The sequence below is a fragment of the Rhinichthys klamathensis genome, unplaced genomic scaffold (genome assembly GCF_029890125.1).
Source record: "Rhinichthys klamathensis goyatoka isolate OS25496 unplaced genomic scaffold, OSU_Roscu_1.1 h1tg000557l_1, whole genome shotgun sequence".
Classification (NCBI taxonomy): domain Eukaryota; kingdom Metazoa; phylum Chordata; class Actinopteri; order Cypriniformes; family Leuciscidae; genus Rhinichthys; species Rhinichthys klamathensis.
The window spans coordinates 729,213-747,773 of record NW_026607025.1 but is presented as its reverse complement, the minus strand read 5'-3'; the positions used below and the strand labels follow the sequence as shown (position 1 = coordinate 747,773).

Here is an 18,561-nt window from a genome sequence, read left to right as displayed (position 1 = left end):
CATTCCTTATCATTAAGAATTTTTTTTTTTTTTATTAATTCTAAATTGTTGTTGTTATTATTACATTTATCTGAGTGTTTTGCAATTTTTTTATTACATTTTTACTTTTTTTTTAAACATATATTATCATTATTATCATTAGTGGTGCTTGCATCACTCTTGTTCTCCTGCATACTTATTATTATTTATAAATTATAGGCATACATTTTTAACTCCCCTTAGTTGTTCAGAACTCCCAGAAAATGTACCTTCAGCTTGGTTGATTATCTATTAAAAATGCACTAAAAGCTTTTTGAGCCAAAAAATAAATAAATAAAATTAAATAATCAAGCCATGAATATTAAATGCAATAATGAATGCAGTGTACACATGCATGCAAAACAAATACAATATATGGCGAAGATCCACTATAAATGTAATGGTTGCACTTTATTTTACAGTATGTGTACTTACCTAAGAATACACTGTAACATAAGGCAACTGGGTTAAGATTAGGTTTAGATGTAGGTTCAGGGTTAGTATCTAGTTATTACAGTACAATTACTGGGTAATAAGTACAATGGGAACATGACTGTAAAATAAAGTGCTACCAATGCAATGTATTGAAACAAAGTATCTCCTTCCACTAAACCTAACATGGCTGTCCTGCCACACATATTACACAGGCGATGCCCTCAAACGGAAGTGTGTGTGCTGAGATCTCACAGAGCCTGATGGGAAACATGGCCTCCACACCATCTTCAGGTCAGAGGACTCAACACACTCTCAGACAGGTGCCGGAGAGCCGAGCGTGCAGTCTCACGTCAGTCAGACGCTAACAGAGACGTCTCAGACATCTGCAGTGGCATCCTCCTCATTTATCCGGTGAAAGAGACCCTTTGTCACAGAGAGCCATTCAGAAGCCAACCAGCCGTGGTCACCGTACTGAAGCGAGGGCTTTTTTTCCTGGTGGGCTTCTATTCAGGCCAGAGATTCCAACGCTGACCTGAAAGCCACGGCTCCTCCTCCAGGTTGAAGGAACAGCGAGAGGAACGCAGGAGAAGGATTGAGTGGATTGGATTAGGGTTAATCTCTTGTTCCTCACCGCGGTGTGCTGACAGGGGCACTCACCGACCCTTTGAGTCACCGGATACCTGGAGTGTGTGAGGCACACAGCCGGCGGCGGGTCGCCAATTATGACAGGTGGGAGTGGGGGGGCGGGGGGTTCAGAAGGAGGCCATTGTACAAATAAACAAATAAATCAAGCAGGAACACCTCAGATTATGAAATAACTGACATATATTCTTGCTAAGAAACTTCAAGCCACAATCAAAAGTGTAGCTAATATTCAGAAATGAATCCTTTTATTGGTTAACTGTGACAGTAAAGACGTCTATAATGTCTCAAAAGATTTCTATTTCTAATAAATGCTGTTCTTTTGAACTTTCTAGTCAATGTATCGTGGTTTTCACAAAAATATGAAGTACACTCTAAACAATGCTGGGTTATTTTAACCCAAATTTGGGTCAAATGTGGACAAACCCAAATGTTGGGTTAAAAATGTAATTTAAAATTGTAACCCAACTTCAACTTTCACTTTCAACTGTACATTTTTTTATTACATTTTTAACCCAACATTTGGGTTTGTCCATATTTGACCCAAATTTGGGTTGAAACAACCCAGCATTTTTTAGAGTGTAGCACAACTGTTTTCAACATTGATAATAATAATAAAAAAATGTTTCTTGATCGGCAAATCAGCATATTAGAATGATTTCTGAAGGATCATGTGACACTGAAGACTGGAGTAATGATGCTGAAAATAGATTCTGGTTGTGTTGATTGGATGAATGTTATCAGCTGATGCTTTGGAGCTCAAAATACACAAATATTGACAATCAGGCTGGTCGATATACTGGTCCATCACTAGAAACCACAGAAAAAAACCTCGGTTAAGGACCGATAAAACTAACGCTAATCAGGTCTTTTTTTACTGAAGAGCTGCATCCTAACACGGGCCAGCAATCGTTAAAAGGTTTTACTGCTGCTTTTCCTGAATGAGATTTACACCAACATCCCATAATACTTACAGATTCCTCAATGAAACTAATTCAAACAAAGGGCTCAGACCGAAGACAGGGAAAGACAGTTTGGCGCCTTTGTAAACGTGTTTATGGAGCTGTGTCTGGATTTACAGGCTGGTTTATGAGTGTAGAGCCCAGAAACACTCATGACCTCACAATCTCACTGGGTTCCTACATTAGAACAGCAGAAATACAGTAGAAAACATTTGAATCGTACGATTAAAGCGTTAAATGCAAAGCTAAGTAAATAACAAATACAAATTTCTATTATGAATCTACATCAAGGCACTCCAAAAAGTATTTGGACACTAAGGCTATGTTTACATGTTTAAAAATGGAAACGTTTTTCCTTTGCGTTTTCATGTACAGACAACAACGTTATCAAAACAATCCCCGTTTACATAAATCTGTGAAAACGACTAAAAATACTGTATTATTCACATGTATTATTCATGCCAAGCCAGTAGATGGCGGTGTCAATTTGTAAAAAGAAACAGGACATGGCTATAGACTGAACACGTGATTTGCATGCACACGACATCACACATTTTTTCACAAATTCGCTTTTTTGTAGTTTACACGGTGACGGAGGTGATAACGGTATCGTTTCCAAAACTTGCACTTTGAATCCCGTTTTCAAAAGTTTGCGTTTTCAGGCCCCCAAAACATCGTTGTCGTGTAAATGAATGGCCAAAACACATAAAAAGTTTTCTGTTTTTAGTTGAAAACAATGTAGTGTAAAGCCCTGAAGTCGCACAGAACTTTTCTGAGCCATTCTTGCGATGATTTGTAGGGTACGTTTAAACGACAACGATGTACTTAAAACGGAAAAGAGTTGCCTTTGCATTTTTCGCGTACAGACGACAACGTAGTCAAAATGATCGTGTTCACATGGCTTCGCGAAAACGACTAAAAATGCTGTATTATTCATGCCAGGCCAGTAGATGGCGATGTCACTTTGTAAAGAAACACTATAAAAACAGCTTTCAAAAGTTTGATTTGATTTTAACATACTGTATGTTTAAATAAATATGTTTATTATATATATAAATGTATATATATTAGTTCTGATATATTATTAACTGCAATAAAGGACATTTTAATGTGTGGTTTGAGCATCTCAACACATTTCGGGGCCATAATGCCCACGTTTAATTCCACATGATCCTTTCTAATCTTGGTAAAACATTTATTTGTAATATCCAGCGTGCTGCTGAGCGTCTGTAACGGTCACAGTTAATTTACCGGCGTGGAGATTCTCACCAAAGCCTCTCTTCTCACACACACAATGTCCTAACCTTCATTTCTCAACCCCACCCAGAACTTTCCCACCCTTCAGCTCCACACTGGCTGTCAATCAAAAGACGGGCAATCAGTCATCAGCCGTGAAAAGACCTCGTCCCACTATCCCTTCATTCCCTCCTATAACGCTCCTTTATTCCTTTATCCCAGCGCCTCTAAATGGGCGTGACATATTTTAATCTCCAGCACGCCTTCTCTAAATTCCCGCCGTTGGGCTCGCCGTGTCCGCCATTGGCCGGCTTAATCACCAGAGGCAGACACTGCTGTCTTTTTTAGGGGGCTATAGGATCAAACCCACCCCTCCCTCGCTCTACCCTTCTCTGCGTCTTCAGGGTCACGGCCCCCCTGAGACCGGGGCCCTTTGAGCCTGGCGAAAAGGATCATGTCATGAATGGAGCTTGATTTAGTTTTAACAGGGTGCTGTGTCCGTCCTTTAAGTGGTAAATGAATATACATTAGCCGCGAAAGGCCTGCAGGGACGAGAGAATGAGAGCGAGGGCTCTGAATGCTGAGAAGGTGGAGAAGGGGTGTGTGAGTGCAAATAGAAAGGAGGGGGTTTCCCGCTTCCCTCTGCAGGATCCCAAAGCAGTTAATTGGACCGTTTGTTTGTTCCTCACGTCCTTTGACGAGATGGGAGCGAAGATCTAAGTATGTCACATGCTGACTTCCCAGAGAGGGGGAATTAAAGGCTTGCGTTCATGGACACAGACAGGAAGACAGTTTGATGAAATGTTTTACCGTGTTTGAAACTGTGAAACGACACAAAATGGAACGAGAATTGTGTAGTGACCAACTTCAGGAAAGAGTTGGCGTGCTGGGCATTTGTTGGCTTTTTTCTTCAATAACTTATCCTCTTCATTTCTTTAAAAACAAAAAAAGCTATTTTTGTTTAACTTTATAACTGTATATTTTAATGCATAGGAACAATGTAGCCTATATGTGTCTACAAAAATAATTGTAAGCATTTAAGAATAAAACTTTTGGCTGTTCATTTCAAATACCAATGTTCCACATTTAATAAAATAAAAACTGTCTTAATTTGGAAACATTACCTTTTTTTATGTTTTTGAAAGAGGTTTATTATGCTCACCAAGGCTGCATTCGTTTAATCAAAAATACAGTAAAAACAGAAGTATTGTTAAATATTTTAATTAAAATGTAATTCATTCCTGTGATGCAAAGTTGTATTTTCAGCATCATTACTCCAGTCTTCAGTGTCACATGATCCTTCAGAAATCATACTAATATTCTGAAAAATATTTTGAATATAATTTCCTGCAAAAAAGAAATGACTAATAATAATATACTGTGTATGCTGTTTGAATTTCAAATGTCTTATACTGCATTCCTCTACCCTTTGACCTCCAACATCCAGATATCTGTTTGGTCTTGTGTTTAATGAGACAAACATGTGGCATCATCACCTCTTTCATCAACCAATCGACCCCAGACAAGCAAAGGTCATGACCTTTCACCCTGATGGGCACCATGAGTGAACAAGTGACATCAAGATGGTCACTGGCCAAAAAGGACCGGAATCAAAGGGTCAAAACAAAGTTTACACAGCAGAACATCCTTCCTCGAGTGCTCAGTGGATGAAACTGTATTTCAACAAGTGCACTTTCTTTAACAATTAACATTTGCAACCTTTTAGAACAAAACGTTCGGGTTCTTGACTCAATTTTAAAGAACCTTTATGCCGAAAAGGTTCTATATAGGAGAAACGATTGAATAATACGTTCATGTTTAACGGGTTATTTACATTTAAAAAAAAAAAAAAAAAAAAAAAAAACGTAAGTGACGAGGCTTTCAAAACGGTTGCATGAAAAATGGAGGTGGTGCATCATCTCGCTCTCCAAGTGCCCTGAGAAACTGGTAGACTGGTATATAAACATAGGCGGATTAGCCATATGGACAATTGGGCCCATGCAAGGGCACCACGCAAATATTTTTTCTCTCCTTTAAGCGATTCATTCTCAAACGTATTATATCCTTTCATCAGAACGTTCTAAATTCCCCGAATGTTTTGTTGAAATTGTATTATTTTATAAGTTTTTGTTCTGTGGACGCGTGATCTACCGCCAGATTCACACTACTGCGTGAGCACGCGCGTTTCATGTCAACGCCCATAAACAGTGTCCACTGGCACGGAGCAGAGCGAGCGTTTTCACTTCATATAGAAGTTTAGCTTCAACTATATGAAGTGAAAACGCTCGCTCTGCTCCGCGCTAGGCTATGAAACGCACCGTACAGATTCTGGGAGTGTGCTGTGCGGTTTCGCGTGTTTTGGGTCCTTTCAATCGAAATGAAACTGCCTCGCGACGCTCATGTATGTGTGAATCCACTACAGAGCATCAGCCGTGCACTTTCACGTTGTAGGCTACTTTGCAAAAAAGTTGCAGAAAGAGGCAGAGTGTAAACGTGTGTGAGTCTTTACATTTTATTTTCAGTTCAAAACCATAGGCCGCCGCCTAGCTATAGAGATGTTATTGCAAGACCAGTCTAAAACCATGGCATGTTTGCATTTCATTTTTCAATTGTTTAGATTTACTTCGATTATATTTTAAAGCGTGCTTTTTTCAAATTTATATCATATCTTGAAGTGAAACAGATGTTTATTATTATGCCTGTAACAGTTGGGTTCACCATAGTTCTAAAATGTTTAAGGTTACATACTTGCAGCAGGTTATAACATTTGTGTTCACAAGTTTATAGATATTTAGAAATTTATCATTTATAGAGTACATTGCAAAAAGTGGGAACCTGATTTTGTAAGATTTTTTTCTACTTGAGCTATCATTGATGTAACCTTCTGTTGTCAGAAGTTTATATGAATTACTTCTGAATGGCTATTGTAAAATAATACTAACTGAATGTAAATTTTCACATGAAACACATTTTATTTATTTAACAAATTATTTCTTTTTGTAGTGGTTAGGTTAGGGGTCAGTGCTGAAATTGACGTCAGATTGACGTCGGATAAGAGTCTTAAAATCTTAATCCGCCACAAAAAAAAGTTACTGGCAGCTTTAAAGGGTAACAATTGCCAAAATTGAAACTTGGCTCTTTTTGTTTATCTACCCGAGTCAAACTTTCGGTAAAAGCATAATTAGAATGGAAACGCCACTTTTAAGATTGACCGTTTTAGGTAAAAATGCCTTTTGAATGGGAGTGCATGGGGCACTTCTATGATAGCATCAAAATCGCTGTTTTTAGAACACTAAGAAGGCTTGACACAACATAAAACTGTGCTCGAAGTATCACCAGGGCCTCTACACATGAACTAGAGCTTTGAATTCATTGTCTACACAAAGTTTACTAAAAAGAAAGGTTTTGTACGACTCACTTTATCAGTTAATGTTTCCGGTGTCAAAAGAAGTCGATCTCCGAATGCAACCTAACATAAGGAGAGTAAAGATGGAAAGCTCCTAATAGAAATTCCATAGAAATTCACAAATTCAATGCTCAAGTTCATGTGTTAGACTTGGGTAGATAAACAAAAAGAGCATAGGTTCAATTTTGGCAAGAGTTACCCTTTAAGAGTGACACAAAAGACCATTTGAAAATACGATTTGTGCAGCCAGAACATCTAGAATCAGAAGCATCTGTAAAAGTCTGAGTGGAAACACATTTCAAACCACCTCCAAATGCATTTTAAAAATTAAAAATGTAAAATGTATGTATTTTTTTGCTGTCCTGACATTCAAAAAACTCATCTGAATAAAATCTGGATATGCAAAATAAATAAATCAGATTTAGCCTAAAAGAGTAGCCTTAATGAGCACAGCAAATTAAATGTTTTAAGACCAGTGGGCATAATCATATTTATTTTTTTTAAATGATTCTAATGTGCTGTATTTCATGTTTGTTTGTTTATGTGCTACGAATGAGTGTGGGAAAAAAATAAGCACATTGATCTAAGGTAAGAATCACTTCAATAATTTTATCTGGTATTAGACAGTAGTGAAATGTTTAATATTATTTTTTTTTACAATAAAAGATAACACACTGAAAGATCAAAACAAATTAAATGTTACATTATTAGAGACAGGAAAAACCATGTAAGAATATTTACATACAGATATTGCACATTGTTGCCACTGTTTGGTCAAATTTGTTAAAGCATTAAGAAAATGACAAATATTTGATTTAGAGATGTTATGCAGGCATGCTGATTGACATGGACATGCAAATTATTGGGTCTATAAATAAAAGATTATAGATTTTATATGTGAATACAACATGTGGTTTCTCACCTAAAATTTTAAGACAAACATTTTTAGAACATTTTTACATCATAATGACCAAGGAAAAAATAAATGCTTGAATAATGCTTAAATGAACAACAATTAAATTTCATTAAAAATGTAACAGCTTGGAGGTTTAGAGGTTGTGGGTTTTTGGTCACATTTTCTCTGAACACATTCACAGGAAAGTCACTTTAATCTAGAATCATTCCCTTTTTTTTTAAAAGATTTTTTTTTATAATTCTGATTAATCTGATAATCTTTTTGATATGCAAATATATTCAGTAGTTATTTGGATCTGCAAATTTGATAAAAAATAAATGCATTCTCTTTCATAGATATTGTGGATCTGTGCTTTATGGCTTCTTTCTAATTTTTGGCCGGTAGTGAGTTTTGCTGTCTTCAGGGAAAGCAGATGCTTGTCCCAGTGACACGGATCTGATTCCATGTGTTAATGCTGCTCCACGAAGTTTGTCTCTGTCCTGTATGAGAAACCATGCGTTACTTTCAGCTTTCAGTTTGATTTTGCTGGTCCGAAACTAAACGCGGTCACCAAGCGCCACCTTGTGGTGGAGAGATCACGTGATCTGAGATGGCAGCATAGAAATACTATGTATCAAAGCTCTCTTTCAATCTTTCTTTTAATAAAATAAATGTAACTTATATTTGAATAATAATATTTATTATTATTAATTTTATTATGATAAAGATAACTACAAGTATTACTAATTTATGTATTAATTCACTGCATTTTCAATTTAGTGGCTGTTAGTATGCCTAGCATTTTCATAATTAAGCTTTAAACAATTGTTACATTAAAATGATTACATTTTTTTAGTGTACAAATGTCTCTAAAAGTGCAAAAAGCTTCCTGAACTTTAACCAATGCCTCTATTGTCATTCTAAGCCCTCATGTTCCCCCTGGTGGATATTTTATGTATGAAAAGAAATTGTAATAGGATACTAGATACAATTTTACTCTAGAATTCACATAAACAAACCACTAACTGAAGAAATAGTAACTGAAGAAGACATGCCCCGTTTTAAAGTTGGGCTCACAGTTTTATTTCTGTACTCACGTGTTTGCATGTTTGTTGGGGATCATGTGGTTGTTGTAGGTCAGGATGGGAGGAACACTTTCTTCATCCTCTGGAACCTGCAACGAGGTAAAAAGAAAAAAGAAAAAAAAAGATATACATTATACTAATTAAATTTACAAAAATTATAATATATAGATATATATAAAATATTTCTTATATATATATATATAGATACACACACACACACACACACACACACACACTCACCTAAAGGATTATTAGGAACACCATACTAATACTGTGTTTGACCCCCTTTCGCCTTCAGAACTGCCTTAATTCTACGTGGCATTGATTCAACAAGGTGCTGAAAGCATTCTTTAGAAATGTTGGCCCATATTGATAGGATAGCATCTTGCAGTTGATGGAGATTTGTGGGATGCACATCCAGGGCACGAAGCTCCCGTTCCACCACATCCCAAAGATGCTCTATTGGGTTGAGATCTGGTGACTGTGGGGGCCGTTTTAGTACAGTGAACTCATTGTCATGTTCAAGAAACCAATTTGAAATGATTCAAGCTTTGTGACATGGTGCATTATCCTGCTGGAAGTAGCCATCAGAGGATGGGTACATGGTGGCCATAAAGGGATGGACATGGTCAGAAACAATGCTCATGTAGGCCGTGGCATTTAAACGATGCCCAATTGGCACTAAGGGGCCTAAAGTGTGCCAAGAAAACATCCCCCACACCATTACACCACCACCACCAGCCTGCACAGTGGTAACAAGGCATGATGGATCCATGTTCTCATTCTGTTTACGCCAAATTCTGACTCTACCATCTGAATGTCTCAACAGAAATCGAGACTCATCAGACCAGGCAGCATTTTTCCAGTCTTCAACTGTCCAATTTTGGTGAGCTCTTGCAAATTGTAGCCTCTTTTTCCTATTTGTAGTGGAGATGAGTGGTACCCGGTGGGGTCTTCTGCTGTTGTAGCCCATCCGCCTCAAGGTTGTGCGTGTTGTGGCTTCACAAATGCTTTGCTGCATACCTCGGTTGTAACGAGTGGTTATTTCAGTCAAAGTTGCTCTTCTATCAGCTTGAATCAGTCGGCCCATTCTCCTCTGACCTCTAGCATCAACAAGGTATTTTCGCCCACAGGACTGCCGCATACTGGATGTTTTTCCCTTTTCACACCATTCTTTGTAAACCCTAGAAATGGTTGTGCGTGAAAATCCCAGTAACTGAGCAGATTGTGAAATACTCAGACCGGCCCGTCTGGCACCAACAACCATGCCATGCTCAAAATTGCTTAAATCACCTTTCTTTCCCATTCTGACATTCAGTTTGGAGTTCAGGAGATTGTCTTGACCAGGACCACACCCCTAAATGCATTGAAGCAACTGCCATGTGATTGGTTGATTAGATAATTGCATTAATGAGAAATTGAACAGGTGTTCCTAATAATCCTTTATGTGAGTGTATATACACAGATAGATAGATTATTGCTATGTTTATTTTCATGTTAAATATTTATTTTTCTTCATTATTTTATAAATATTTTTTTATTTTTTTATTGTATAGTGTTATTAATGCTTTAGATAAAGATTTTTCACCATGCCAATAAAGCCATTTAATCTTGAAACGAGAGAGAGAGAGAGAGAGAGAGAGAGAGAGAGAGAGAGAGAGAGAGAGAGAGAGAGAGAGAGAGAGAGAGAGAGAGAGAGAGAGAGAGAGAGAGAGAGAGAGAGAGAGAGAAATTTCTTGAAAAAAGCCTTGTAAAATTTCTCTGTAAACATTTAAAAGAGAAAACAATCGTCTGACCTCCCAATAGATCTCGTCCTCAAAGCAGTTTTCATCGGCAGGATCCCCCCAGATGGGCAGCTTCAGAACCAGGCCTGTTGGTGGAACAATACAGCTATGTCAACATGATAAATGTGACATTTCCATTACAAACTGAAATCTAATACGCCTGTCCATTAACGTTAGCTGAAGATCAGGTGTGTTTGTAGACTGACTACCAAAATGTCATCCTACACTGTCCTCTCTAGTTTTCATGTTACAAGCACCACACCTGTGCCACGACACAACAAACAATTGCAACAAAAGCCCTTCAGATCCGCAAGCTTTTCAGAAGTATTGTATGGTGTACTGCGGCATACAGTGAGAATCCATCACAGTATGCACTTAAAATAGATTCATCTCTCAAAAGACTCTTACCAACTAATATACCGCCTCCGATTCCAAAACACAAGGCCACACAGAGTCCGGCTGCCTGGTATCCTCCCTGGACAGTGGGCACCCGTTTCGCAATAGCTCCCGTAAAGTCAAATGTGTTTTCCAACCTGAAATGGACAAATATTGCAGTGAACTAACTGGGCACAATAATAATAATTTTTGTAATAAAACTACTACTAATAATACATTATTAATATTGGTAGTGGTACTAAGTAGTAATATTAATACATTATTATTTAATATAATTAAAAAAGACTAGTCCTGCTACTAATAATTGTTGTTCTTGTATATTATTCAACTATAATCAATAACATTAATGTTAGTATTAAATAACATTTAACAATATTAATAAGTGTTATTTAATTATAATACATAACATTAATAATAAGTACTATTTTTTAATAATAATAATAATAAACAATATCATTGTTGTTATTTAATTATACATATTATTAATAGGAAAAACTATTAAGAAAATAAGTATTATTATAGGTTATTTTTCTAATGCAATCTGAAAATGATATCTTACATGAAATACATACATTGTAATTTTTATTTATTTATTATTATTTACTGTTTACTGACCCTAACTCTCCATAAACGGTGCTGGTGGCGGCAGCGGCTGAGATGGCGCCCACGATTCCTCCAATGACCCCTGGCATAGCGTGCAGGTTATGGATCCCACACGTGTCCTGAATCTTCAGCTTCTCCTCCAAGAACGGCTGAGGAGCAGAGACAAATGAGAGATTTATGCAATCATAAGGGATAGTTCGCCCAAAATGTTTTATTCTGTCATCCTTTACTAACCCTCAAGTTGTTCCAAACCTGTATGAATTTCTTTCTTCTGCTGAACACAAAAGACATTTTGAAGAATGTCAGTGACCAAACAGTTGACAGTAGCTATTGACTTTCATAATATTTCTATGGATGTCTATGGCTACCATCAACTGTTTGGTTACCGACAATCTTCAAAATATCTTCTTTTGTGTTCAGCAGAAGAAAGAAATTCATACAGGTTTGGAACAACTTGTGAGAAAGTATCCCTATAACAAAAGACAAAGCTTTTACTGTCACAATGTTCATGATCGAATAAATCCAGTTAAATACTGTAAATAATTGAAGAAACGCAGATGGTTTAAAGTAAATAAGAAATAACTGGAATAATTCATCTGACAGGTAAGACTCACCGAAATAAAAATGTAACCCATCGTGGAAATAATGCCACAGAAGAAACCCACAATCAAAGAACCGTATGGCATGAGCATAAACTCAGCTGCTGTTCCCACAGCAACTCCGCCTGCCAGCGTGGAATTCTGGATGTGAACCTGGAAGCGGAAAAAACATGGCATTTAATCTTGGGTTCAAATTCACATATGCACAGTGCTCGAACTGGGGGGAAAACATGTAAAAAGTGTTGGTGAACAGGAACAAGTGAGGGTACGCGTACACACTGCATATGCATTACTGACTGTACAACTGAATTACTGACTGGACAATCATAGAAATGAACTGGTCAACCACCAATGATATTCCAAGACTTGTCCTCTCACTGCATTAACTGGATAATAATAATAAAAAAACGAAAAATAATAGTAATAGTTAGGGGTGTGATGATACACTTGCCTCACGAGACAATACACGATATTGAGTTCATGAGAACGAGACGATATTTTAACACCATATTTAAATCTTCAATGACAAAATAGTCTTTTATTCGACTGAAAGACGTCACAATGCAGGTGCATTTTGAAATGTTTTAACTATTCTACGGCTGTCGAAGATCATTTTGGTTATCGAGTAATTGGTCGATTATTTCACCGATTATTTGGACCATTTTTGGTATAATAAAGTTAGAACAACAGCCTTTAAAATGACTAAAAATGCATGTGCAACTGCAACCAATAATAATTGGTTCAAATAAAGTATCAAAAGCAATTGATCTCATGGTTTTATTGAACAACACTGTTAAAATGCATAATGTAATATAGATTATATAAACAATCAACTTATGTACATTATGTATTATAACAAATGCCCATTTGTGCAGCCTTAGAAAAGGTCTAATAATGCGGTTCATGGATCCTCGTCCGTGAAATGCGCCACTTCCGGTATTTTGCCGGTTAAACTCGAATCGTGTCACTTTAGTTCTTCTTTCGGAGTATGAATTATCATATAAGCAAACACTGTAAAAGGTTTTACCACAAACTCACTCGTGCTGATATCTGAAAATCACATTTCGAAAATACCCTCATATTTTCAGGTTTTTCATGACTCGTGTCTTTTTTATTTCATAAAATAAAAATGAACTGATTTAATCTACTTTAATTTAATTCCTCTTTGATCTTTTAGATCTTCTTTAAGTCGTATCTTACGCATAAGTGAATCAGGTCTACCAAAAAAAACAAAAATACTACCTCTACTACTAATAATAATAAAGGATGCTCACCATGTCTAGTTTCCCAGTTTTCTCGAACAGGCTGGAGACGGCGACTGCCGTGAGGACGGTGGAGGCCAAGGCCAGGTATGTGTTGATGGCAGCTCTGTGCTGACCGTCTCCATGGTCAGCAATGGCAGAGTTGAAACTTGGCCAGAACATCCACAGGAAGAGGGTTCCTGCACAAGACACCAGAATGATAATGTAAACGCTGTCTGAGCCTTCAATAAAGCAAGCTTTAATTTAAGCTGCACAGAATAACCAGTAGTCCTTTCAGCTTCTAAAACGATTCGTGTCTAATCCTAAAATATAATGCAAGCTTAAGCTCAACAAGACTCTTACCAATCATGGCGAACACGTCCGAGTGGTAGACGGACCCGTTCAGATGTTTGCTCTTATCCAAATCAGGTCGATACAAAACCCATGAAATGGACAGACCATAATAAGCTCCAAAAGTGTGGATCACCATGGAGCCCCCAGCATCTTTGGCCTAACAGGGATCGAATCATTGATCAATATAATATAATAGATTAGGGGTGTCACAATAAATCCCAATTCAAAAATGCAACAATATGCATCATGGAAAGTGACAATATGTAATATGTATAGGAAGAAAGGAAGAAATTCAAATTCACAGAGTTTTAGTGTCACTACTACATTAAACCACCATATATAATGTTGAATGTAATGTATAATAATGCAATGGGGGAATATTTGTGGGTCCTGATAATGACAAATGCCTGGCCTATACAGTCTTTTAAATACATCTAGTTGTGAAAGAGTGAAGCATATTCATCTAAAATAATTCTGTATTTTCAGCTTCAGAATCATGAATATTTTTATTCTGGTGTCACCATTGTCCTGTGCATTGGGTTTCCAGCACCAAGTTCAAGCCTATTCATTTACACCAACAATGTAATACCAAATTTAGTATTTTAACCAACAGTACATTTTTGTTAATCATTTACCAGTATTGGAGTATCGCAATAATATCGTATCGTGAGTTCAGTATCGTGATGTGGATCATATGTATATGTACAACCCTAATATATATACATATACATACACACATATATAACACATGAACACTACAGTGATTGTAAATGTATAAAACACACTAGGTGCACATTATCTTTGATAGCCTAGCGATCACTCACACGAAGGACGCTCAGGATGATGTTCTCTTCCACAGCGAACAGCGTGACCCCTAACAGGGTCATCACCAACAGCTGCACGGGACTGACCTTCCCCAGCACGGCCCCGTAGGCGATCAGACACCCCGCCACACAGAAATCTGCATTGATCAAGCTGAACACAGGGGACATCGCTTCAATGAAACATTTGTTCCATTCGTTTCAGCCCTGAACTTACATTACACTTGATTTCAGTCAACTTGAAGCCATCCAATTCAGTGTGTTAGATGACCATACATTTGGCATTTTTATAACTTTTTCATGTCCTTCATACAAAGTAGCAAACAGTGCTGATTACAAAATAAATAGTGGTGCCTGCATCGATCACTTTCCAGTTTGGTCCGGCTGTTTTTCTAATTCTAATCCTTTATTCCCGCAGGGAAGTGACACCTGCAAACTGGTTTGTCTGTATAGTGTCTTTCGAAGTTATCAACACTAGGTTCACATGCAAAAACTGCAGCTTTTCTACATAAATCCTCAAACAAATTGGCTAATTCTGATGCAGAGATTCTCAGTGTTAATTATAGGACAGTATAAATGTCTCTGGTTTTAAATAACCCCCCCCCCCCCGGCAACTGTAATAACTCACAAAAGAGAACATACTTTTCTATCCCGATCTTGATCTTTCCATCAATTGGGTCCAGAGAATGGAACCAGCCTTGCATCAGAAGAGCCCACTGGATGCCGAAAGCCGCAATCAGGAAGTTAAATCCGACGGCACCAAAGCTATAGCGCTTCAGGAAGGTCATGAGGAACCCAAAGCCCACGAAGATCATGACATGAACATCCTGAAAACCTGCAGGAAAAACAAACTAAATATTTCCAATTCAGTCAATCAGAATCATAGCGCGGATCAGAAGAAATCGGTCAAATAGAAAGAGGTGTTTGTCAAGGGTGTAAACACATTCAGAATTGAAAAACCAAGAGCGTTTGAAAAACATCTGTATATTTGGTCTATGGTGGTTAGGTCCATTAAGACGGATGTCCGGCATCATTACTCCAGTATTCAGGGTCACATGATCCTTCAGAAATCATTCTAATATGCTGATTTGCTGCTCAAGAAACATTTATTATCGACGTTAAAACCAGTTGTGCTGCTTAATATTTTTGTGGAGACAGACATTTTTTTCAGTATTCTTTCAATAGTTCAAAAGAACAGCATTTATTGTAAATATTTATTAGATTTTTTTTGTAACAAAAGGTGTTCACTGTTACGTTTGATCAATTTAATACATTGATCATTGCTGAATTAAAGTATTAATTAGAAAAAACTCTTACTGACCTCAAAGTTTTCAATGGTGGTGTATAAAATATATTACTGTGTGAGAAAATACTAAATCATTTTAAAAAAGGGAAAAAATAAATAAAAATAAAACAAAGTGTCAGTATATTAAATCATAACTTTATATTCAGAAATATTATCTGAATTACAATATAAATATTTTTATTTATTTTATATTTTTAAGTTACCATCATAAAATTCACATCCGCCTTTAGAAAGCCAAATTAAATTGTAATATTAACCAAATTTATAAACAATTATGTTGTTAAAACATTTTATAAGTATCTTAATTCACCCTCAGATAACTACAGACAAATGTGTGTTTTAGCAAGTCACAAACTGTAATCTGAGCCTTTTGGTGACATAACTGAGGTCAAAGCAGCTGCAAATTCGACTGAAATGTAGCAGAGATGAAAAGTAATGATACTTCAATTTCTCAGAACAGGACCAGGCTGGTTACTGTGAAGGTGTTCTGGTAGAAATGCACTACAAGGACATCTCAATGCTGGTAACGCCACAGAAGACTGCAAATGAAAACAGACAGTGCTGTGGTTTCTGAACAAGCCCTTATTTCCACAGAGAAAAAGAGCCTGCTGGCATTCGTTACCGTGAAATCTCCCAGAAACAACCTGATAACACTTCTTGCTTCTTTAGCAAGGTTGTCCTTTCATTCTAGCCTGGCATGAAGCGTCACCTTGAAAACCTTCTCAACCGATTAGGTTGGTGTAAAAACAACAACAAAGACAAACAGAACTCATACAGTAAAAGCTGTCTGGATAAATTACAAGTCTTGCTAAGTTGTCTGGACTGTATTTATACACAAAAGACATTTTCTGTGCCAAGTAACTCAAGTTCATTCGGATGTAGCAGGTGTGAACAAACCCTTTTATTCATCTTCAGAACACAAATGAAGATCTTTTTGATGAAATCTGAGAGCTTTGTCCCTCCATTGACAGCTACACAACTGACACTTCAAAGGGTTCATAAGGAGATCGTAAAAGTAATCATATGAATGAATTGAGCGTTTCGATGAGTTTAGTCCACATTTTCTGATGAGACTCCATCGCTTTATATGATGAACAGATTTAATTTAGGCTTTTATTCACATCTAAAAATTCATCAACACACACATCAGTTGTGGTAAACGGAAGCTCAAACATGTTCGCTTGACGTGAGAACCAATGAGGTTCATTCTAGTGTTAAGCAGCACGTTTGAGCTTCTGCGAGAACCAATGAGGTTCATTGTTAAGCAGCACGTTTGAGCTTCTGAAAGAACCAATGAGGTTCATTCTTGTGTTACGCATCACGTTTGAGCTTCTGCGAGAACCAATGAGGTTCATTCTCATGTGTTAAGCAGCACGTTTGAGCTTCATCAAAAACCAATGAGGTTCATTCTCGCGCATCAAGCAGGTTCGGTTGAGCTTCTGTATATGTTTCCTGATTAATATTTATATGTGGATAAAAGCCTAAATTCAATTGGTTCATCATATAAAGTCTCTTCAGAAAATTTGGACTAAACCGCTCAGTTAATATGGATTAGAACTTTCAGACGGTTCAAAAAGTTCATATGAACTTTTTGAGGCGTCAAAGTGGTAGTTGCATATCAAAAAGATCTTCATTTGTGTTCTGAAGATGAACAAGAGTCTTACAGGTTTTGAACGAGATGAGAGAGTAATTAATGACAGAATTTTCATTTTTTGGGTGAACTATCCCTTTAAGTGGTATCAAATCTCACACAGTTAACAAATAAGCTTAAGCTTATCATCATCACCCCCTTGTATTTATACCAAGCACTCCACCCAATCCTTGCTCTATCAGTAAACATTTTCATAATCGGTCTGAAAGTGGACTACTAGAAGATGAACTCCAACAGACTTCTGCGGCGAGTCACACCTCAGCCATGACAAAACACATCCAATGACATCTGATCGGTCCGCAAACAATAGTTTGTGTCCGAGTTCATACACCACCTGTCATCCAACACTTGAAACGTTGATAGTTGGAGAACAGTGGATAGTCTGACCACAAGACTAAAGATCTACATGACTGAAAAATTCAACCACACCTTCAAAGATTCAAAAGATGACAATGGATACTGATCCTTACATAATCAAAGAGCAAATAAAACCCTCTACCTCCCCCAGTACCACGGTCCCATGTGCATAAGGAGGTATGCATGTTTTCAAGAGAAAAGCTTACAGATGAAGCAACTGATAAACATTAATACCACAATCAATGAACAGTGATGCATTTGTTGGGTTTTTTAGGAAAGAAGGACAGACATGCATAATATAAAATATTTAAGAAACCACATTAAACCAACAAATATTAATAAAATATAAGTTAATTATTTTGTAGGTATATACACATTTTTGCTCTTGTTAATATATATCATAGATTCTTACATTGGTCTTAGATTGATCCATTAAATGATGCACTTACTTGGATATCTGTAGTAGAAGTCATTCTCAATATCACTTGTGATATTGTTCTCCTTTCTGATGTCAACCCAGTGCGTGTCTGACTCCTCATTATACCGCACAAATACCCCAAAAAGAATAATCATAGACAACTGCCAGACGAAACACACGGCAGGTAAACTGAATTTGATGTTAGTGTTCTTTGGCCGGTCGCACATGTTCCCAGTGCAGTTCCCCATGTCTGCAGGCTGTTCCTGAGGACTGGGGATGTTGTTAGGAGACGTGGACGCGCATTAGTGTCACTTTTAAACGGTGGGAGCGGGAGGTGTGTCTGCATCTCCAA

The 18,561-nt window shown here is 37.2% G+C and overlaps 1 protein-coding gene across 1 annotated transcript; it reads right to left on the bottom strand.

Annotated features, from left to right (window-relative positions):
• Positions 1–8,015: 8,015 nt before the first annotated feature.
• On the bottom strand, positions 8,016–18,507 carry rhcgb (Rh family, C glycoprotein b). Its single transcript, XM_056239258.1, has 11 exons — positions 18,241–18,507; positions 15,120–15,312; positions 14,481–14,631; positions 13,666–13,813; positions 13,336–13,502; positions 12,077–12,214; positions 11,475–11,611; positions 10,872–10,996; positions 10,476–10,549; positions 8,692–8,768; positions 8,016–8,094 (listed from the first exon to the last, which is right to left on the bottom strand). Exons 1-11 carry the CDS (start codon positions 18,455–18,457, stop codon positions 8,064–8,066), a joined length of 1,458 nt encoding a protein of 485 aa, XP_056095233.1. The 5' UTR covers positions 18,458–18,507; the 3' UTR covers positions 8,016–8,063.
• Positions 18,508–18,561: the final 54 nt, after the last annotated feature.